This window comes from Falco naumanni, chromosome 5 (assembly GCF_017639655.2).
Source record: "Falco naumanni isolate bFalNau1 chromosome 5, bFalNau1.pat, whole genome shotgun sequence".
NCBI lineage: Eukaryota > Metazoa > Chordata > Aves > Falconiformes > Falconidae > Falco > Falco naumanni.
This window is the reverse complement of record NC_054058.1, coordinates 15,949,672-15,973,463: the sequence shown is the minus strand read 5'-3', so window position 1 is coordinate 15,973,463 and position 23,792 is coordinate 15,949,672. Positions and strand designations below refer to the sequence as shown.

Sequence of the window (23,792 nt, the reverse complement as noted above, 5' to 3'; positions counted from 1 at the left end):
ATGCCAGGGCTAAAACCTCTCCTCTCTTAAAATAAGCCCACAGATTTTAAAGGGGCGCTGCAAGACAGGAACGCTGGTTTAGGTCCTAACCTCAGACCTTAGAAGAAGATAAATTGTGTGATTTCAAATATTTTTTACACTGATTTGGGATCCCAAGGCCCATTCTATAACAGGCAGATGTTACTTTGTCCCAGAAGTTTCTCCTTTAGCTGCAGGCTCCCAAATGCCTTGCTGCAACGGTTGCTCTCCTCCACCTATCAGAGCTGGCAGGCTACTACCACCGCTCAGGGAGCAGGTTCAGTTGCTCCAGGGAAAGTGCCACCTCTCCTTTCCTACAGGGGCTTCCAGGTGACTTGGTCGCTTTGTCAAGAAATGCAAAATAGCATCTAAGAACAGACAAATAAAACAGTAATGTCCATTTTCAGGCTGGAAAATCAGGTCTTCTGCCCATAACCAGGACTTTGCTACTCAATTTTTTGCTACTGAATTCAGAGCTGACACTGTGCTTGTGTTTGTCTACCATACCGAACATTCAGGTCTTGAAGAAACCACCATTGAATCTATAATGCACACGAGTAATTGCATTTCTGACATGATTTACAATCAGAAGTTCATTCTGCTTCCCAGGACTCTTCTCAATCAGAAACAGGTTTAACTGTTGAAGAACCGTAAAGTATACTGGATCATCAAAACCTAATTTTATAGTTATTTTCAGGATGTTTGACACAGAGGAGAATTTACTGAGATATATTATAACGTCCACATTTAATAATTGTTATTTTTCTGTAAAAGAAACCAAAGTTACACAGAATATGCAAAATAAGAGAGTGTAAGCAGGGATTCAGAAGGGTAAGGATTCTACTTTTGGCTAGCGGCAGACATCCAGACATCCTGTGTAAAGGCTAAGAAGTAACTTAATCAGTTTGCCCTAGTTCTTCATCTAGAAAACAATAAAAATTATCCTTTGTTTCCTTACAGGATTTTCTGGGACAAATCTCTTAGTATTTACAAGGTGTTAATGTATGTTCCTATACTACAGCAGTTAATACCACAGAAAAACCTATAAATAAAAGGAATAGGTCTCTGAATACATTATAGTAAATTTTTTATTCATGCTGCTTTGTATCTTTTTTGGTGGTTTCTAAGAAGAGTTTACAACGTTCTTGAGCACACTAACTAATCAGAGAAATTTGGAAGAGCAGAGAACTTCACGAAACCTATGCTAACCTTTAGAAGAAAAAGAGTTAAGATGGGTGCAACCTGGCAGCAAAGTGTTTTTGCAAAAACCCAATGCTTACTCCCTACAAAAAAGGGACGATCACAAATTTGAGCTAAGGAGAAAATAAAAAACCAAACACACGAAACAGAGAGAGATGAGTAGCACTTCATAGCTATTCATATTTATATCTGAATAAATAAGCAAAAGAAAATCATCACTCTATGCAATTCCATTCTTTAACATGAAGTACTTTTTTACACCCAGATTTGGTTTGATCAACAGAACACAATGAGATGTGTTGATTTTTTTAGGAAGAATTCCCTAACGAATGTATACAAAAGTGTGCCTCCAGGAAAAAAGGATAGAAAAGCAGAATCTGGAGCAGGTATTACATGGTTTTCTCAAGTAAGAACCAATGGCAGTCAGCTTGTGTTGCTACATACTTCTCTTGCACACTCTTCACTCCCCATTATTTCACATTCTGATCAGATAGGTGAATTCCAGAAGACTTGGAACAGCTGGAGTATCAGCTGATAAGTAAGACCTTTGGCAAGATTTTGCAAAGAAAAAAAAAGGAAAAAAAAAAACCAACCAAAAAAAACCCCTCTGCTCTCTGGTCTAAATAGTTACCACACTTTCTTCCACTTTCTATTTGCAGATGCTGAATAAATTTGTAAGACACAGTTAGGAATACCAGCAAACACAGTTTTCAGCAAGATTTCTAGCCAGCTTTGCCTGGATAAATCCCAAGGTTTAGTAATCCATGGTAAGTTTTAGAAAGCTCTTCCTTGGTGATGCTTCAGACCAACACAGCACATAATACTCTCCCAGGAAGCTTACATTTTTATATAGTGGGAGAGAGATTAAAGTAAGATAATGGTAGTTCACATGAGAGTCCTTCAGGAGAAAGGAAAAATAACTCAACACTCTTTCTGAATTTCCCAGTTTGAGTAACCAAATACTATTGCACTAACCTCATTCGCTATACATAAACATACAGCAAAACCATACAAAAACAAAACAGCAAAAGTCTAATTCTTCAAAGCAGCCTTTTTTGGATTTGATGACTACTGCACCTTTTTCATCTTCTCTTCTCTAGAAGAAAACCGTACCCTTTCTTTCATTCTTTTAGCATTAGCCACATCAGAATTCATGATCCTCATGGGTCCCTTCCCGCTCGAGATACTCAATGATTCTGTGTCTCCTAGATCACTCATTATTCTCACAGCTCTTTTGGCTTTATCCAAGTGCAATGCCCAAACTGAACAGTCCTCCACCAGCTGCAGCCTTACTGCTGCTGAAAGAATGCAGGGTTTCTTTCCATGTGACAATTCCTATCCCAACAGCTTGAAACTAAAAAAATCCCAGGAAATTCTCTCTTACTCTCCATTCTGGAATCACCATAGTGGCAGCTATGCCAAGCTTCCCTGAAATTTTCACTGAAAAGGAAGACAAATTCTCAACCCTTCTCTATGGCATCCCCATCCATCACGTATCTCATTCTGTACAACATCCAGGCTTACAACACCAGACTCAACCTACCTCCTCCGCTATCTGTCTTACTGAAAGCCTGCAAGAGGACACAAAAAGAGTACAAGTATATCCAGCTGCCGGAGGCCTCAAATCAATAATGCACTTACACATATGCAGAAGTCCAGTCTTCTTTCTTAATATTAAATCAAGAAAGTATTAAAACCTAGGCAAATTAGGAACAACTTTAAGTGTCATGCTGAATCAGAGCAGGGAGTATATTTTGAATAACCAGTTTTAAAGGCATAAGTCTTATCCATTGATACTCTATAGTACAGATTCTACCAGATACCTGAGAACAGACTCTGATTTACTGCAAATGAGATGGGTAAAATGTTTGGCACTGATGATCTGTTATGCCATAATCTCTCCTAAAGGCAAGAGAGAATGAAAATGGATAGCATGCCTCAACACGCAAAAGATGCAAAGAAGGAAAAGCCAATTTATCAGTAAGATCATGGAGAAAAAATGATCAAACATGAAAGAACATCTAGACCACTGAGCTAATTGCTTATTAAAAAAAACCCAAAACACAACAGACTGGTATTTCATACATGAGAGGGGAAACCATGTTTCACGACTAGTTTCAAATGAAGGATAAAAGAAACCCTATTGCATGAGACCAAATATTAGTCTTGCATCCACTGAGCAGAATTTAGAGCAATTTTCAGAAAGAACTACTTCTATTTCAGGTGATTACAGTGCTAAAATAAATCATTTTAGCCAGGCAAGGATCTCATCATAGTTTGAATTTCCTGTGGTGTCATTTCATATTATATTTGAGAAATTCCTCAATAAAAATATCACATAGAGAGCAAGTCGAGTTCCATGGAGGGCAGGTTTGGACATTTTCCAGTATAAATTTTAACCATGAATTCCTAACCTAACACCTCCTTCCAACAAATAAATAAGAAGTTTCACTTGATTAGAAAGGAAGAAATAAATGTTGAAACTAGAACTCAGGAAAAAACACTTAGCCTATCAACTGCACCTGATCTAATTAAGGTGCAGTTGTGAATACTCCAAGTTTGCCATTTATAGAGGAAGATTTTAATCATCTTGCTATACTGACATTACTAGAAAGACATCCAGTGAAGGTTTAAAAAGGAATGTAAACCCTGACAAGAAGAGACGGCGTAAGATTTTGCATAGACTTTAGTCAAGCAAGAGATGCAGAAATCCTGATATAACAATCTTGTCCATTACAAACTGCTTCCTAGAGGGCCAACAGAACTATCAGTGAAGTATCGTGGGGTCCCATCCCTAGGTCTTCTATCTAAAATCATTAGATGAAAATTTCTAGTGACATGTGCTTGATAAAATGAGGCCCAAGTCACTGAGAGAGCAATTCAGCTGTCTGAACGTTGGAGTCAGATGTTATTTTAGATTCCTAATACTATTCCACCTAGCCTCCATCTCATACTCCAGATCTATTCCTGTAGATCTCTGGATTCGATGATCCTTACAAGTCCCTTCCAACTCAACATATTCTATGATCTTATGTCACATCGGCCAGCTCCAGGGTGTTCTCAGTGTCAGGAGGCTCCTATGTTTAGGCAGTCAAATTGCCCCCTAAGAGCTCTTGCTGCCTGGCTCCTGATGTGCTGACAAAATGGACCCCAACAGTAATGCCTGGAAGGCCAAAGGATGGGGGAGAACTAGGAATAGTGTAGTCACATGTTGGGTCACTCCTAGCAAATCCTCTGTCCAAGCATGTACACATCCATGGTGCTGTATGAGAAGACGGTTCAGGCAGGGTTTTCAAAATCAACCTGCCAGGAGTTTTATAGGCTTATCTACAAATTCTGTGGAAAGGACATAATTCTATGCAATATCCACTACGGCCCTACTTAATGTGAATACAGACTTAATTTCAGCATGCTAATCAAACATTACATGCCTCTTCTAAGAGGAATATGAACTTGATACATAGAATATATGGCATGGTACCTAACTACAGAACTGTCAAAATTAAGACTGGTAAAGTCCTACAGAGGTTGGGGAGGGGGAGTGAGGAGGGGGGAAAAAACTTCTGTAGAAGAATGCATTTGAAGGTGAAAACCAAAAAATAAGTGGTTTCTCAAAAAGCAAGAACAGGTGGAAACCAGTGGATTCATCAAAACTTTAATTCCTTTCAATGTCTAATATCTTCACGGGAAAAAATCCATATATTTTTGGACTAAATTAACCAAGTTTTACATGCTGTGAAAATTTTCCAAAAGGTTATAGAATTCCTAATTTAAACATGCACAAATACAAAGTTTGGTTTTGATTTGAGACCTCACCACGTCCTTTTAATAACAGCAAACTGCATTTACACATCTCTGGTAGCATAAGAGAAGGGAAATACAACTAGGCCAGAAGGGAAAAGACTAGAACACCTCCCTTTTTAAAACTGATATTGTGCTACTAGGCACAAACAGGCTATCCCAGCAGCCAGCAACCAGCTACGGACCAAATGAAGATAGAAAAATGAAGTTCTCTCTTTTTGAGTAGTGGTGTTCCAAATCTGTGTTAGCACACAACTGGCAGTTATAGCAATATTTGCATGGCTACTGTCAGGATTAAAAACTGCAGTCTGAGACTTTACAATCAGACACTTTCATCCTTGGTAAACTCATTCACATTTTTAGACTGAGAAAGAGGAGCGTACCTTGATTCCTTTCTCAGTGCCTATAAGTAAAACCAGCTATTTCACTGAGACATATCATTAGCTGCAAATACTCAATCTGCATTTAAGGAACAGGAACTTCCCCAGTCTGTGTTCTCAAAATTAGAGACAATTGCAATCTCTTTTAGTGTGCTAAAGTTGCACACTGTGAGAAAGGGAGCCCTTTGCTAGTATTCCCACTCATCTAGATGTACACTGAACCTCTTCTAGAAATGTGGTTTTAATGATTTTTTGGGTAACACAAGAAATCAGCTCAAAGTAGACCATGAATATAGGCAGATGCTGATTCTACAAAAAACCTGAAAGAACCCTTGGCAAGCTTTGGATTAACACTTTCAACCACAGCCAGATGTTTATACTATTGTGGGGCTTTTTTCCCCCCCAAAAAAAACCCAAGTGGCTGAATAGAAATCAATGAAAAGAAAACTAGAAATTTGGCTATCTCTGTAGATCCAGCCTATCTCTGTAGACCTAGTATGTTTCATGACAGGAGAGCAACAACAAAGACAGCGGGGGTCCAAAAAAATCCAACAGATCTGAATGGTTCATCCTTTAACAGGTCACTTCTTTTGCTGTGCATATTTGCTAGCCTACTTTTCCCTACTACTATGGAAATAATTTTAAAACAAAGTTGAAAATAGAAAGCTGTTTGAAAAAATGTATGTGCACAGTTATTTGAATTCCAAATAGCTGAACTATTTGATTATGTTTGTATCCTGTTTTGTTAAGAGGTACTTATGAACATTAGTATAAATATAGTTTGGTTGGTTTTTTTGAAGAAGTATCGGGCTATTTTTTGTAAAAGAAATACCTCTTGCACAGTTAATCCTTTGACCACCTCAGACTGAGGTAAATAAATCTGTTCTTCAACAAATGAAATTTGGAAGTTTGAGTCAAAAGCTTGTCAATGGTCAGGATATATAACCCATCTGAACAAATATTACTCAGTTTGAATATGAATGTAGTAGGAAATAAATCTACTGAAATCTAACCAAATCCTTGCTCAGAAACTCCAGCTGTTCCATAGCTTCAGTGAGTGCAAACTGGTGTTACTGGACTTCTGCTTCACTACCTGATTTCCTGACCTAAAAATCTCAGTTTTAACCGAAGTAAAGGTGCTGTGTGACACAGAAAAAATACCCCCTTTTCCATACAGTTTTATAAATATCACCTTGAAATTAATTTTGGACAGTAGTAAACACTGGTCATTGCATTTATGTTGGAAATATTGAGAAAGATAATCCCTAGGCATTACAATTTAGCTAAAATGACTACCAAGTAAGCAGGTATGGGAAACTGGATGCAGCAGTAAAAGTTCGTTTCCAGGTAACTGGTGTGAAGAAATTTCAAAATAAAACATACACTTTTTTAGCTTATAGAACCATGAAGATGACCAGAAGGCTGGAGCATCTCTCCAGTGAAGGCAGATTGAAAGTGTTGGGGTTGTTCATCCTGGAGACGAGAAGGCTCCAGAGAGACCTTATAGCAGCCTTCCAGTACCTAAAGGGGGCCTGCAAGAAGGCTGCAGAGGGACTTTTTACAAGGGCATGTAGTGATAGGACAAGGGGTAATGGCTTTAAGCTGAAAGAGGGTAGATTTAGATTGGATATTAGAAAGAAGTTCTTTACTGTGAGTGTGGTGAGGCACTGGTACAGGTTGCCCAGAGAAGCTGTGGATGCTCCATCCCTGGAAGTGTTCAAGGCCAGGCTGGATGGGGCTCTGAGCAACCTGGTCTAGTGGAAGGTGTCCCTGCCCATGGCAGGGGGTTGGAATCAGATGATCTTTAAAAGTCCCTTTCAACCCAAATCATTCTATGATTCTAGGACAAACCCAACCTATTTAAACCAGAGCAATGGGCACGAATCAAAAAAATAGATCCCAAAATCCTCAGACTGCTGAAGCAGTTAAGACCCTGCTCTGAATATGGCTTTGTACAGTTAGTGGACTGTGCCCCTCCCCTTTGTAAACAGCTATTACTGATATAACTGTTTGTTCTGTCCTGTTTTATTGTCCAAATATTCCTTCATCATACTTGCACTTTTAACATTCTGTAATTTATGTTCTTACAGCATATCCTCGAACTATGTTATCCTACAAGGGAAAATGAGAGGGGGAGCTCCAAAGATATGACTGGAATTACAAAATTTGGAAGAAACAGACAAAATACATTTAAGTGGACGGGACAGACTCCTTTTCTTAAAAAAAGGAAGCTCAAACATCCAGCACAAGCTTTGGAGGTCCAGGATTTTTTTAGTAATGTCACAGATAGGCAAACTGATTTGAGTATGTTAGGATTATAAGTGCCAGCTTTAAGGGTCTGGTCTAAACAACACCGGAGGCAATAGACAGGTTTGAACTTACTCAGTGTGATCTGGATCAAGTCTTTACTGAAAACATACCAGATAACAAAACAGCAAGCAAATCAGACCTTCCTGTTACAACCATGAAACAAAACTTTCTGCATTCACTACTTACCAAGACAGTTGTGGCCATCATGGGCTAACATGAACCCATCATAGCATGTACACCTGTAGTTGCCTGGAATGTTGATACACTCGTGGACACAACCCCCATTGTAGAAGTCATTTTCACACTCATCAATATCTAAAACACAAGAGGAGGGAAAAAAGCTTTTGTAAATGATAATACTAAGAATACAGAAAAAATTCTCCAACTGAGCACTGTCTTTGAATATATGCAAGTGCATAATCTTTCTATATACTCATGTTGCATATATCAGCTAACAGATGGCTCAGGGAATTACTGACTGAATATATAAGGGTCACATATGACTGAAAAGCAGCAAGCCAATATATAGAACACTCCTTCCCAAAATAATTGTAGCATCATCACAGTAAATAATGATCAAAAATTAAAAAGAAACACCTGATTTTGATACGTTTTTTATATTTATAGGGTAGGTTTGAGGGTTTGTCTTCAAATTAATCAAGCAGACAATGAGCTAAACCTTTGACTTTGTTGTAACAAACAACTATCTGAAACATGCTATTAATATGGCATAAGACAAAAGTATGCCTTGTTTAGCAAAAACATGTCTTCCCCACAAAATAAGCCCTATTATAATTTTCTATATTAATTCACATACAGCAACAAGTCCAATGTTTTTAGAAGGTATGCTAGTATTAGTTTCAGGGGGGTTTTTCATACCTGTATCTGGAAGAATACCATGAATGATGAGAGAGATGCATTCTGCTTCAACTATGAACAATCCTATTATCATCTTCCCTCCCTCATACAAAAAAACCCCCAAATTTCTTCACTCATTCTAGAAAGTGCAAATTCTTTAATACAGACTGTATCTTGGCTTATACATGGAAAGTCAGCATCACATACACATCAGATGATCACTGCTGTGAATCATCCAGTTGTGCACATCAACCAACTAAAAATACGTAAATTATTATAGACAGCCTCACAGCTTGATAATTATCAGCTCTAAATCTGTGGTGCACTAGACCAAAAACCCCAGCTACTGTCACACTAGACCAAAAACCCCAGCTACTGTCCCTGTGTTAGCCAGTGCATGATAAATGGCTAAAGTAATCTTTTTTAGAAAATCATCTGTTAGTACATCAGAGCTACCCTGGCAGTACATTTCAAATGTGCCTTCCATTGCAGAGCTGGCTGAAATACTTCTGAATTAAGTTCACGTTCACACAGTCCTTTTTTTTTTTTTTAACTTTTTAAAGGACTCCAGACAAAGCTTTGCTACCTGGTATCATACCCAGCCATAACCCCAAGACAGCAAAGTAGTATGGTAAAACCAGATTCTTCTGAAAAGCCAGCTCAGGCTCTCACCCCGTGCCTTCAGCATCTGTGGACCTTGGACTCGGCCTGACTAGATTTGTCCCTCCTTGCGCAATCCTCTGAGAAGTTTGATTTGTCAGAACAGTGACAGGCTTCTACCAAGTTTTTTTGCAAGCCTTCCCCCTCAGGTTGGAGGCTCCCCCTCCCAGAAGCCTACCTTTAACTCAAAATAGCCAAGGTCTCCATCTACTTCCCCTGAACAGCGCTGAAGCCCTCCTTCTACAATCTCCTCAGCAGCTTGAAATAGGGATTAGAAATTTGGCTCTGCAAAACCAGTTAGCTTTTTTGTAACTCAGCATTCAGCACCACAAAAATGCTGGAAATAAGCTGCAGAAAGGATCTTTCTAACAAAAAACGCAACCTGCTGCTTAAAGGTAAAGCCCCTAGCCTTTCAATTACTGCTCTGTTTCAGAAAGCTCCTGTCCTTTACTAAAATTTCCACCATTAGCTGTGCAAGTGCTGAGCCAGCACAGCCTGGGGATGTGCTCTACCTTCTGGAGTCCAGTATGACAACAAAAAGACATGTGTGTGATTTTTCCTGAAAACAATAACCAGCAAGTCACTTCCTGCATATTGGGCTCATTCTGAACACACCCGCAGTATGGCAGCGCAAAGTCCCCAAGAAGCTGCTCTCCTTATTTACAGCCCAGGTTCCTGGGTGCATTATTGCCAAAGCATTCCTGTGAGGTTTCCACTCAGCAGATATTTGCAGCTTCCATAAGCATTCATTAATATTTCCAGAAACTTCCTATCATTCTTGGGCTACAGGGACAAAAATAGAGCTCTACAGTAATGCCATCTTTTAACAGGCCAAATCAATAATTAAAACATGATTTAGATGTCAGGCCCGTGGGTTTTCCTTCAGGACACTCAGAGAAATAGTAATTTCATTTTAAGATTTGTTCTTAACTTCTATCAAGCGCCGAGTTTCTTCAGAAGGGGGAATTTACAAGAAAGTGTTATCAGCTGTTATGTTACTCAGCATCAGACTGCCGATGGCTGATCAATTAATTCCCTTTTTTCAAACAATTAACCAAATAGGACTATTGGTTTAAGTAAGCGATGGGAAAGCTGTCAAAAGGGACAAAAGTCAAAGAAATGTGAAGCCTTTTGAATGTCTACCCCTTACAAAATACTTATTTCTAAAAAGCTGTACTATGATTAGCAGCACAAGGTGCTGATGTAATAAAAATACTTAAGTTCCCATAAGGGTAATCCAACAGATACATAAACCAGGAAAATAACAAAAGGAACAGATTATTTTCATATCTCTCTGAAGGAGTTCCAGTTATGTTAGATTTTGCAAAAGCATTAGAAGATTACTCCTCCCTTTTGTACTCCAAGAGCTGTACGAAACTAGGAGTGGAGCCAAACATTCTACCTATTTTTAAGAGCCATGTTGTTGGGTTTTTGGTGTTTCTTTCTCCTCCAAACCCACATGTTATTTAAGAGACTTCACCTGGCAGGCTGACCAGCATTTCTAACTCCAGTTTTGCTAGTAAAACACCAAGGGGATAAGACTGGTGAATTTAATGCTTTATTTTTTAAAACAAAAACAAACAAAAATAACCCACCAAGAGCATGCACAAAGCCTGCAAAGTCCAAAGTTGAACTTTTTTCAAGCTCCAGGCTGCACCAAGAGAAAAGCAGACAATGTGCCTGCAAACAATATGAACACCACCACATCTTCGCTTCTCAAATACCTAAGAAGGACATTTTTTAAAGGATGCCTCACTGAAAGTGCTGAACAACTATAATTTACAGACAGAGTATTACACCTGATGTGGCAGAATATGGCTTCCTTAGTAAGCTTAACACAGCAATAAAAGCAATAGGAGTACCTTCAAACACCTAAAAACTGCAGGCTTGCTCTTAATTTTATCTATTGTAAAAGTCAAAATTTGCATGGGCCAGCTATGTTAATTTCCTTTTGGTTGGGTCATATCCTATCATTCTTTTTTTTTTTTTCCTGTAATTGATAGAATTGGGTGTTAATCAAACTCTTGACTCCAAACACCTCTAACTCAGAAAGTTAACTCTTCCCACTAATTTTGTAGCTGCAACCATCCTTAATGTTGTCTTTCACCATGAGGGAATTACCATAACACAAAAATGAAACAACAGAAACAGAGAAATGTTGCCATCTGACCATGAAATTGCTGTGCTGGATGCAGGTGCATATACTGTTGAATTATCAAGGTTTACTGCAATCTAGCTCTCAATGGGAAGCCTAAAGTTTTATCTACACTGGCAAAATATTTACAAAGCTTTCACTCCAGTAAATTCTGGCTGTGTAGATGGGCAACTCTTGGGGTATGAAGTGAAGAAAACACCTTTAAAAAGTATTGCAATTTCCTCTGTAAAAGGAATTAATTTCATATAGTAGTATAATGGCAGCAATTACAGGAGCCCTGAAAAATAATTAAAGGCACCAAAATGATTAAGAAGGTGTAGGGCCATTTATAATTATGACGTAGTCTGCCAAGAACCTATTTGGGCTTACTGTGTTCAAATGAGACAACAACTCCCAATGACACAGCTGGATGTATGCAACCACATCCTCAGCTCTTGGTGAGATAATTTTGACCATCTCTTTCTGGAACTGTTTTGGGAAATCTCCAAAATCTGCTGCTTGTTTCAGAAGTTGAAAGAAAAAAATTTCCAGGAAAAAAAGCCAAGATAAAAAGAAGCTTGCTTACTTGGGTGCACTAGTAACTGTACTGGTTCAGCTATTTGCCAAGGTCAAAGAAGCTTCGAAACTACGTCATAATTCCTTCTGGAAAGCAGAGCTGAATCTTGGCTGCTTCAGCCTGGAAATAACTCTCAGCAGCCCTAGGGAATATAGCACTGCCATGCTCTGCTCTTGTCCTCCTCGATGCGCAGCAGTGTTACTTAGAAACTTCATACTATGCAATTATTATATAAGCATCCGAGAACGTTTTATAAAAAACCTAGACAAGCACCTGACAAAATCTGAGCATCCGTTACCATGAGGAAGTGCTGTAATTTACAATCGCTGTATTTCAGTTATAGGAAATGAAGTTTGAAGTTGTTCTTTAAGTGACCTAATTCTTTTTAGTCAGAGGGGACCTGTACCCACCTTATGCATACTGGGGTTGATTCTTCTTTCACTATTACAGGTGAAACTGATGCTCTCCCAGAAATTTGTTTCATTTACGTATTTTGCAACAAAGGGATGGTACTCTCAGAAGTCTTGCAGAGCCAAAAAAAAAAGTACTAAATCTACCTCCAGCAAAATCCATTCCTACTCTTCATTATACCAGTTGGAATTCATTAAGTTCCTGAATGTTCAAAAAGCATTAAAACACATATAACAAAATTTGTCAGCACAGCTACAGATCATTATGGGCAAAGCTACTGAAATCAAAATGTCTGCATGGAATTGATGAATTTTGGATGAGTGTCACAACTAAACTGTCACAGAAGCCTTATGACTATTAACGTGCAAAAGGAAAAATGGCTGAGGCCTGAAAGTGAATGAGCCAAATTCAGCTTTTAGGTTGAATTCCACAGATTTCTATAAGAAAACAGGAAAGTGTTCATCAGCACAACCTTTATCTTGGCATTTGTCAAGGCCACAGAACCCAACACTCACAGTGCAACGGAAGATATTCGAAATAGGAGTAGGATTGGGTCAAATCTGTGTTCATTTTAAAGGATTTCTTGACTACTAATATGAGGGAAAGATCTGGAGTTAATTTAGTAAACACAAAATTTAAATTGACTTTGAAAGGAATAATTTATGTGCTTGGACATTTTAAAATAAATAGCTAAAGGAAGCTGTCGGCCCACATCAATTTCTTCTAATTTAGAGAACCACAAACAAAACTTAGCACGCAGGTATATTATGCAGATGTGGAATATTTCCTAAAGGAGCTTTATCAATAAAATAGCTAGAAAAATATGTATTAAAGTTTTTGTAAGTGCATCTTGATGGATAAATCCACATATGTATTCAGTATCTGAAAATAGAAATATTTTGGTGTTCATCTTTACTTATTTATCTAGCCACTTTAAACAAAATACTGTCAAAGAGGCGTTATGGAGACAGTAAGTAACGTTGTCCTTACAAACTTGTCAACAAAGAAACTGTGTTTTTATCTTCCTGCTCCATGAGAGGCTGCTGCTAGCCCCCTACAGAGGACAAACAATACCACTTGCAGAACTATCTATTATCAGTCATCTTCCACTAAAAAAGGTCATACTACAGTTCTGCAATTGCAGCATGTTGCCTGCTTATCCGGAACTTCCATGCAGCAAAGGACATTGCAAAATGCTAGAACACATCTTTCCACGTGGTAATAATTTGCACAGTTACAGCTTTTCTCTTTAAACCCTCCAAAATTTTTTACTGATTCTTTACTGAGTTTTGGTCACTGTTCCTCTCAGGACTAATGCACTAACCTTGTTTCCACAGAGAGACACAGGGGAAAAGCCCCACTCTAGGTTCCATATCCTGCACAATTAAGAACAGAGCTCCAGTCCAAAAGAGCTGTCTTACTCACTGCACAGTTTTATGCAACCCTGATCTCAGATGCTTGGGAAAGAAATGACCTTGTAATATCCAAAGGTGAAATGCCTTGAGGTGAAATCCCAGTCCTACAGAAGTCAAGAGATATTTTTGCCACTGGCTTCATGGAGCCAGTAAGACACATTTCCCGGGAGTCACAGTAAAGAGATACACAAGACAGAATCAGCACTTAATTTTCTTGTTCCCACTTCCAACTCAGAACAAGCAGCAGCATAGCATCAACATCATTACTTCACTTTTAAGGAAACAGGCAGAAATGCAGTCACATACACACTGACAAGAATATAAACAAGTTCCAAGTCCTGGATCATAATCTGATCAGCATCTTATTCTTGTTAATGACTGGATTTGGAGACTGTAAAAGCCATTCAAACAAATTAAAACCAACATGGAAGTATTTATATATACTCTGTTTCTTTGGCTGATTCTACATTTAATATACTTTCAGCAGTTACACACCCACACTGGATAACCTGAACCTAAGGCATTTGTAGTTCTCTTATGTTGCACTTCTCTTAAGGGAACCAGCTCTAAAGGCCAGAAAAAAAGCTCACACACAAGTTAAAGACCATTTTGGTTAAGTGCAGGCCAAATTTGCCAAAATTCAGCTCTCTGGAAAGCATTCAACCTTAGCAAGAATACTAACTGACTAGATTCTCAAGAGGAGTTTAGCATCAGCATATTTCCACATGTTCAAAATTATCTGAAGTCCACATAGCTCTCCTCTTAAAATTTTACAAGTTGATCCAGCTAGATGTATGAAGAAACAGCTGGGAAAATGTTACCAACTCCACTCAACCTGACCTGCTGAAATACACTTCCACTGTGAATTTTGTGATAGCAGAATTCGGCATCTACTCCAAGTCCAAATTTTGTGAAGAAAATATTGATGTATCAAGAATAATTCAATTTTATTTCTACTCCAAACAAAACATTAAGCTTCATCTCAGAGTGAAGTCCTTTTCTGAAAATCCCCTCCCATGAAAAGCTTTATAAGTCAATTTTTCTGTAAGAGAAAACAAATTAAAATCTATCATTTGTTACTGCTGGTTCTTCCTGTGAGACTTTATTTTTGACTCATAAACGTTAACATCTTTATTCTTTAGATGCTGTGACCTTGGAAATGTTACGATCTAATGAATCAGAGGTACACACAGTGCAGTTTTTACAGCTTTCAAGTTGTCCTGATGTTTTCAAGACCCTTGTGCAGAAGAAAACTGTAAAATTTGATAGCCATTAGGACTACTCTGAGAGCCAAGGTCAAGGGTGAACAGGCTGGGAATAAGGTAAAAGCAGAAAAAACAGCCTGATGTTTCTCAGTGGAGAAAGGAAAAAGAACAGGTACAACAGGTTGTTTATCATGAGTTTTTTTCAGTGTAAATCACTCAAGAGCCTTTCCATTACGGGCACTGCCCTTCCAATGCATTTCCCATTAGTGCATCCACAAAGAAAAAAAACTAAATCCAGTTTTACAACTTCCTTCAAAAATGTCACAAACCCCTATTTTCCAGTATGGAAACAGCAGTAAAATGAAAATTCCATGCCAACATAGCAGAGATGATTTGGATGCAACCTATGGTATTGTTGGGATGCTTTTCTGAAAGCCATCTCATTCAGTTTCCAGAAAACATCAGGTACTTTGTAGCAGTTTTATTTGTTTCCTTTTCTTCTGTGATGGTTGAGCACTAAAGTACATGTCTGAAAACAGAGGGGGAAAAAGTGGAATACAAACCAAACCACATAGAGGTATGTGAGGCAGGTTAAACAGCACATACATTTTAAAAGTGTGAACAGCTTCATATTTACAACTATCTTCCCTAAAAACATTTAGGATGCATTTAGCAGGTAGATGAGACATCATCCCATTTATCACTGGCTGTAGGATGGGACATTTTACTTTCTATTTGTTTAATATTTTTTTCTCTGACCACAATTACTATCTCTTAATTTTAGAGAAAGCACAGAGGCACCTATCGCAGATCCTTATTTTGTCCTGTGTCTGAATTTGTTTCCTATTATTACACTGATCACAGCAAGCATGAATCAAATTGCCAAGTTGCAGAGAGTAAGGATGGCTTTGTGTAAGGGTCATTTTCACTGCTCGGGAAAATATAGACAAGCTTTCAGACACACAAGTCCTTCTCGAAGGAAGCAACAGAATACGGGAACTTCTGAGTTCATCAGCTGTAGAAAACATAGGTGTGTTTAACACTTGTTATTTTGCAGATTTTAGTTAATGATCTCCAAATATTGTTTATCATACAAAGGGAGAATTAAAGAGTCACAGTTAAAGATTCTAGTGGCTAGACAGTGTCAAGCACCCAATGCTGTAAGCAGAATTCAGCTGACCCAGCTCACATATTGTTAAATGAAACAAGGCAATAGATTGTGAAAAACCAAACTTGCTGCAGTAGCTGAGTGTTTGAGATGACCATCATGTTCTTCATTTATTGACAAGAAATATGGTCTCTGGAGACTCCCTTCCCTATATTTTTCTTAAATTCACCTTCCCTTCCTCAGTTTCCTGTCTCTGTTCTCTTTCCTGTACGTTCCCTCCTTGCTCAAAAAAAGAGAACATTTTTAATGGCTGCACATTGATATGTCAAAAAACCCTGTCAACAGACAAAAGAATCTACCCCTTTCATTCATTCTTGCAGGATGCCTGAAATTCAAGGCAAGTATTGCTGCTTCAGTACACATGTACTTTGCCAACGGAAAGTTATCACTGAAGTACAAGGGAATAAAAAAATACTTAAAAATATTAAAAAAAACCCCAGAAACTGAAAGCTGAGATTCTGGGTGCACTTGATCCAATTTGCCAGCCATCTAAATATTCTTTATGGTGGCATGCTACACTCCAGGAGCAGAAATGGAGAGATCAAATAGGTGACATGGAACACTCTTCATTTAGGACCATACAGTTTTTGACTGCTTAATTGACAAGTCTTCCTACTGCATTAACATTAGGTTTATATAGCATTTTTTATCTACAGTACCTTTTGGGGATCTAAAACCTTTGGACAGCTACAGTCACTTATGGAAAAAAATAATTAAGCAGAGTTCTTTCCCTGGGGAACAATGTATTTTCTCTTCATAAACCTGAGTATCATCCCTATGTGACATTTGCCATCTCAATCGACACAATAGAAACTTACCTGGGACCATTCCAGCTCCATTCATAGTTAACACAGTATTTTTCTAGATAAAACCAAAATGATTGTTATCCTGCATTATGTATCTTGAACCCTTGATTAGAGTTTGTTGTGGTTTGACATTTTTCTTAATTGGTGTTTAAACAGATTAGCTACAAGTTCTTTGAACCACAAGTGAGATACCCAAATAAAGATGGATACCTGCAGAGCATCTAACAGTTTCAGAATGTGTCTTTATTTAGTAGCTGCCATACCCAACAAACTCAAGCAGAGATTTCCTGTTCACAAGCTGTTATGAATGTGAAACATGACATTTGACAGCGTTTTTCCCAACAGTTCTAAATCACAGCCATTTCTACCACAATTCCCTTTTTTAATATAATGGGAAATGTTTGATTCCACATGTAATCTTGCAAGTTCTTGGAGATCTAATGGGAGAATATTTTTGTGCACCTTGCTGCCACACCTGGTGTGCACATATCCTAATGATTATCATTTCAGTAAGTCATGGCAGGAAGTTATTCCTAGATCTTAAATTGAAATATGCATCTAAAATTCGAGGGAGAGTTTTAAAACAGTGAAACTAGCTCATTGATACAGAAAGGATCTCCCTCATTCTCAGATTGTGTACCTTCAACCTCCCTTTGCATTTAATTTTTAAATTTCTGTCCATTGACAAAAGGAAACAATCCCAAGCTTCAATTCTGAAATAAATTTATTACCTGTCAGTGGATGAATATTCACTTATTTTCTGTGGTCCTTCATGTGGGAGAAAAGAAGGTGGCTATTCCTTCTTGCTCATTTCAGAACAAGTCAGTGGCAGATCACATACAGTAAAATAGAAGATTTCTTGGTATCATATAGCACATGCTTTAGTCCCTGGCACATTAATACTACTTCAGTTTCAGACTGAGATAGGTAAGGCCACAAGCAGTATGAGAGGCTATATAGCAGTGGTTTTCAACCTTCTTGGATATGAGAAACTGTTGCTTTCCAGCAGAGGCTTAAATCCTTGTATAGCAAATTTATGTCTTCTGACAGCAGGCTTACCTTTTCCAAGTATTTTTCCACATATGCTTTAGTCCTTGGGCTACTGCAGATCCTGGCTGAGAACTGCTCTGCTGTGCTAGTTAACTACTTGGGAAATATAATGTAATTTATATCATGTAGGATTTGCAAAATGTAAGGCTTCCTGTCATCCTGTATTACTTGTTCAAACTCCCTGCTTCACATGGGACACATACCAGACATCAATTTTATCAGCCTACAAAAGTTGTATGAGAGTATCATACAACTAGCCTATCTATGAGCAGAGCAACTTTGCATTATGTACACTGTTGTGCACTGCCATGAGAGAATCACTGCACATACTCAAATGATCTGTTCAGGGCTGCCTTTCATTTCAACGCTTAGTAAAGTCATGGGGCTGCTTCTAAACTGGATACACAGTGGATCCATAGATTTGTGTCCTGTGACTAGGCTGGACCTAATAGTTAAGAATTTCAAGAAACCAACTCTGCCTATTATTTTGTCACCTGTTCCCCAACAGCAAATTCATACAGTTCCCCAACAGCATCCTTTATGAAGTGAAGGCCTCCCAGGATTTTGGTTTAAAGAGAACAGCAAGGAGCAGCCTGTAAGGACACTCTTAAGTCCTTCACAAGTATGAACGCCGTAACTCCCCATCTATTAAACACAGCTGACTGGAGGATAACTTGGATCCTCAAAGCACAGATTCTTCTTTGTTTAAGAATCACTATGTTTACCTTTTCTGTAAATAGTTTTTCCAACTATAGAAGTGTTTATCTGGACTAGGAAGGTCCACATGATGGTAGAGCAGCTATAACATACACAAAATGTACTGAAAAATAACAGTATGGATATTCATTAAAGCTCAATGTTAATAGAAGTCCCTCACAACTCATGGTAATTAAGACTCTCAATATATTAACTCTTGCCAAAGTTAATCAATACCAGCATGTTGCATAACTTCCAATATCAACCATTATACATACCACTTTTCTTATCCAGGACATAGTACTAGGGTTTTCATAATTTCCTTCTCTTTTCTATAATGTTGTGCACTGATAGTAAGTCTGCCTAAAAATTATTTCAGTGCTCCACGCTAGACACAGATGCATTATCTGTATGTAATTTATGTTTTCAGGAGAGTGGTAAGTATTAAATTTTCTTATGAGTCCTTTGCAGGGCTGTGGGCACTCAACATCATTAGGAAACAAACAAGAGTAACTAAGCTGAGATGACCCCACATTTAAGAGAAATGTCTCCTTTATCAGCTTGATACATTTGCTTCAAACAGATCTGATAAGATGCAACCAAACAGAAATTAGATCAAAGATGTGAAAAATTATTTTAAATCTGAGATCTGTTTACAAAACACTCAAGCTCATTTTTGTCCAGCACCCTTCAGCTTTGTGTACTGCGTAGAAGGTTAAAAAGTTATTAGGCTACAGATTTTGTTACGATGCAAGAGTTAAAGATGATCAAGTCATATTTTACTCCTGTAATGACAAAATCAACTTGTCACAGAATTGTGTTTCAGAATCTCAACTTTCAGTAAGTTAAACCATATTAAACCCGTGATAATAATGATAATACCATAAACATGAACAGACACAGAGCACTATCTAAAACAGTTTACAGCTCCAAGAGCTGTTTCAACCAGAAGTCAATGGATTTGGGAACTGTACAATGATGAAAAGTGGAACTCTTTTCAAGATGCCAAAACATTTGACAATTTTGCTGCACAACTTGGAATTCTGGCACAGCCTCTCAGCTTCTTAAACAACAATTCTATCTCCACGATGTGTAAAGTACCTGCCATGTAATTTTGTTTGGGTGCACAGACCAAACATTTTCCATTTTTTGAAAGTGCGGCCCTGGCCAGTATCAACAAGAAGCCCTAGATGCTGTTGTAGTAAATCAATGAAAAAGGGGATTGTTTTCAAACCAATATTAACATACTTTTTGGATTCAAGCTTTTTATCCCTGAACCAGAGAACCTTGTCCTACTGTTACACGCTGACAATTCTAAAACTTTTATTCACAAAGAGAGTTAAACATTTATGATGTAGGCTCTCCTCAGTCTTCTAAAAAGCCACACAATCGGTCTTGTGATCCAGAACTCTGTTTATTCACCAGAAACAAGCAGTAACAGAGAAAATCTGAAAACCAGGAGTAAGCAGCCTTTGGTTTTCAACCTGTGGATGTGTAACAATTGCCCAACAGAGACACAGATCTACCGATAGTGAATGCCAGGATGCAACCCATCAGCTTTTCCATCATTACCCTTTATGGACTCTTCAGAACATTGCCTGGACTCTTTAGCCACTAGAGTAGTAAGCAAGAGCAGGAGCTCTCTGAACAGGAACTAACGAAGTTACACGCTCCTGTTTTCCTGGCACACAGGGGTGAGGGTTAGACAAGGCCAGGACAGGCTGTACAAACACCTACTCCATCGTGAGGAAAATATAAGAAAAGTGATAAGGATGAAAATTAAAATTCAAATGTGAAAAACATCATTGCTGACCTGAGAATCATCAAATATTTTCAATTATAAGCTGCGCTCACATCTGATATTTGGACATGAAACAAAGAGAGCAAACAGATGCAATCTTTTTTAAGCCAAGAAATTATACATTTCTGTTCCAGTGTTCAAATATCCTGTACTAGAAAGCACACACAGCTTCCAGCACCGTTAATACTATTCAGTGAAAAAAGGATGAAACTGCAGATATGGAAACAGTCACGGGCATTTGCTGAAAACTGGAAAGAGCTCATATTCATAGCCTGGGAAATTTCCTTTGGTAATTTCATGTAATTATATTTGTTTGTTAGGTTGACTAGAATGTTAGGTAGAAACAACCAAAGAATGCCTACAACTTCTGTGTGATATTAAAATAATAATATGCATTTGACAGAACACACCACAGAAAGCCAGGCAGTCTAATTATACTCCCTCCTCTCTGACAGTAGAAGGATAAAAGTGGATAAATTTATATAAATATTTGTTTAGTCCTGTAGTTATTCCCAAGACTCTCATTTAGATGATTTCTCATGAGATACCTTTTACAGCAATGCTATTTTATTATGCACAGATAAGCAAAATGCAGCAGTCTCTTGACTAAACACTTGATTAACAACCCAGTAAACAGTTAAACAGTTTGTTGGGTTTTTTTTGTGTTTTGTTTTGTTTTTAATTGGACAGTACATCTGATATAAAACTAGAGATTAGACAAGTCACTTTCTGAATTCATGATTCCCCATGCTTCTCCTTCCTCCTTCCCATCTTTCTAGACAACCTCTCTTTTAAGGCTGTAGGGGGTGTATGTTCATAGTATTTTTAGGATATATAAATAGAAGTCCAGAAGATAATGTATTACATCCTCCTTGGTTATCCATTTAAGTGTCCGTTATTTTTTTTAAATTTATTACATGTTATTAATTACAAGTAAATTAAAGTTTAACATCCATTAAGTGTCCATACAGGACACCAAGGCCTGACTAATTAACTCACCCATGATTAATACAGAACTTCACCCTCAGTAAAAGGTTCAAAATGAAATAATAGGGTTATGGATGTTTATTCATGGCACCTGGTTTAACAATGTAAGCATCTAAATTTAGGTTAAACATCCAGGTCAAGCTTTTCAAAGTACCTATTCATTTTTCACAATTGACTTAAGACTTTCCTTAACAAAATCTCATTTTCAGAAAAGTGGGAAGGCCAGTCATTCTGAAGATGAAGTTAGCTGCCAAACCAAAACTTATTATTTGTTTTTTTAGGGTTTGGCCATGTAGAGAAACATGATGTGACACTCATGGTAAACAACAGTAGATGAGAGGCTGAAAAGAAACAGGTATATATGATTACCTGTTCCTGTACAATTCTTTTCCAGTATACTGAGCATGGCTAACCACCTATCTACTAGTCATGGGTATTGCAAATCAGCTGTAGAAGCAAACATACACGTTTTCCATTCCTGTTCCGAAAATGCCACTAAGCACAGCGATTTGAATGAAACTTCTGGCTCAAAATGCCTCTAAATCTCTAGCTGCATTCTTCCACATACCATTTTTCATAATCTATTCTAAGCATCCACTGTTGGCCACTGTCAGAGACTGCACATCAAGGTAGACACACCTTTAGTCAAACTTGGTCTGGCCACCTTACACACTTTGATATTACAAGATAAATACACATAGGTTATATAGCACAGGAGGGATCAGAGTTTTTTGAACTACTGTAAATACCCCTGATTTTACCCTCCTGTAATGGGTCTAATTTAATAATCTTTGTATGCTCCATCAGCACAGAACACACAACAAACTGGGCTATAAGGAGTAGTTCTAAAAAATACTTAAGGGGTATTCCAAAGATCTGGTAATTAAGCAAATGAGACTGACATTCAAAAACGTCTGTCCGTCTCCACAACTGGCAGAAATGACTTTTCATAGAAGTTACTTCTAGGTGCATATAAAGGTCTATCAGGCTTAAGTCTAAAGGACTCTTCATTTGCATGTAGTTTATGCAAGCAGTCAACTTCGCTACTGGAATTAAAATCAATGTAATTTAAACAAAGGTACGATCACATAGTCTAGCAATGCTTCCTGAGTAGGATGCACCAAGAAAAGTCTTAAGGCTGAGTCCTAAGAAAACAATTAAAAAATAAGCTTTTCCTAAAATAAAGTTGGGGGAGTGTGGGGGTGTGGGGGTGTGTGTGTCTGTGTGTGTGTGTGTCTGTGCCTGTGTCTGTGCGTCTCTGTGTGTGTGTTTTGACTTTTTTTACCTATATATCCGTGCTGGACAGGTGGGGGCCTGTTTAAAATTAAAGAGTGAAAAATTGTAAAACTGAAACTGGAAGGATTAATTTCATCACAATCAAATTATTATCTATCAACTTCAAAATCCTCTGTCCTGGTTAAATTCAAAGCACAATTAAATACAGAATATTTTCCATTACTTTCAATGGACTTTGAATCTCACAGCTGCAGATTCTTTGGCCCAGATACATCTTATCCAGCTTTACACACCTACATTGTAAATGTCCAGATCTGTGTTAGAAAGAGACTATTATTTTCAGGACATGATTTATCTGACCTATTTTTGTCCTCAGTAATACAAGGCAAACTGCAATAAGGAAATTCCCATTTCTCTCCACCAATTATAAATGGAAAGCGAGGTGAACAGCTTAAGTGTACTGATCTGTACCACTGAGATCCGTATTTGGGCAGATGAAATCCACCCTTTGTCCTCTTCACCCCTGAAATGAAGAGAACCCTACCAGTACACCAAATGCTCAATAGATAGAGCCAGGGCCTCCCTCCCTGTGTAACACACTTCATTTTTACTGGAAGTTAGGTTTCAGGAAGGAGTGCAATGTAAAGGCCATAATCAACAGTCTGAGCATAATTTCAATGTTAAAACTAAATAAAATATAGGATGTATTATGAATGGTTCTAAGTGTTCACTTGAGGGTAGAGAAATTCAAGAACCTAATGCTTGTACCGATTCACATGTTAATTTTCTAACTTGTGACCCCAAAAAACTTTTAAAACAAAGTGTAGCAACATATTTTCAAATTACCACAGGAGAAGTAAAGTAATCCCACCCCCCACCAGTCAAACAATTTTACAGCCAGCAGAAGGCACAAAACCACATGGAGGAGATATTTTTAATTAAGTGCAATATAAGGAGAATAATGGTTACTCATATTCAGTCTAAACAATTATTGTCAGAAGGGCCTTAGTATTTTAAAATAAGCCATTTAAGAAAGGCTTACTGTTATAAACATAGGCTGTTTCCGATTATAAAGTAGA

General features: G+C 37.9%; 1 protein-coding gene across 1 annotated transcript in view; it reads right to left on the bottom strand.

Annotated features, from left to right (window-relative positions):
- Positions 1 to 23,792, bottom strand: part of SCUBE1 (signal peptide, CUB domain and EGF like domain containing 1) — a 209,818-nt gene that overhangs the window by 168,870 nt on the left and 17,156 nt on the right. The window contains exon 3 of the mRNA XM_040596675.1: positions 7,896 to 8,024. Within this exon, the coding sequence (XP_040452609.1) occupies positions 7,896 to 8,024 (129 nt within the window). The remainder of the gene's footprint in view (positions 1 to 7,895; positions 8,025 to 23,792) is intronic.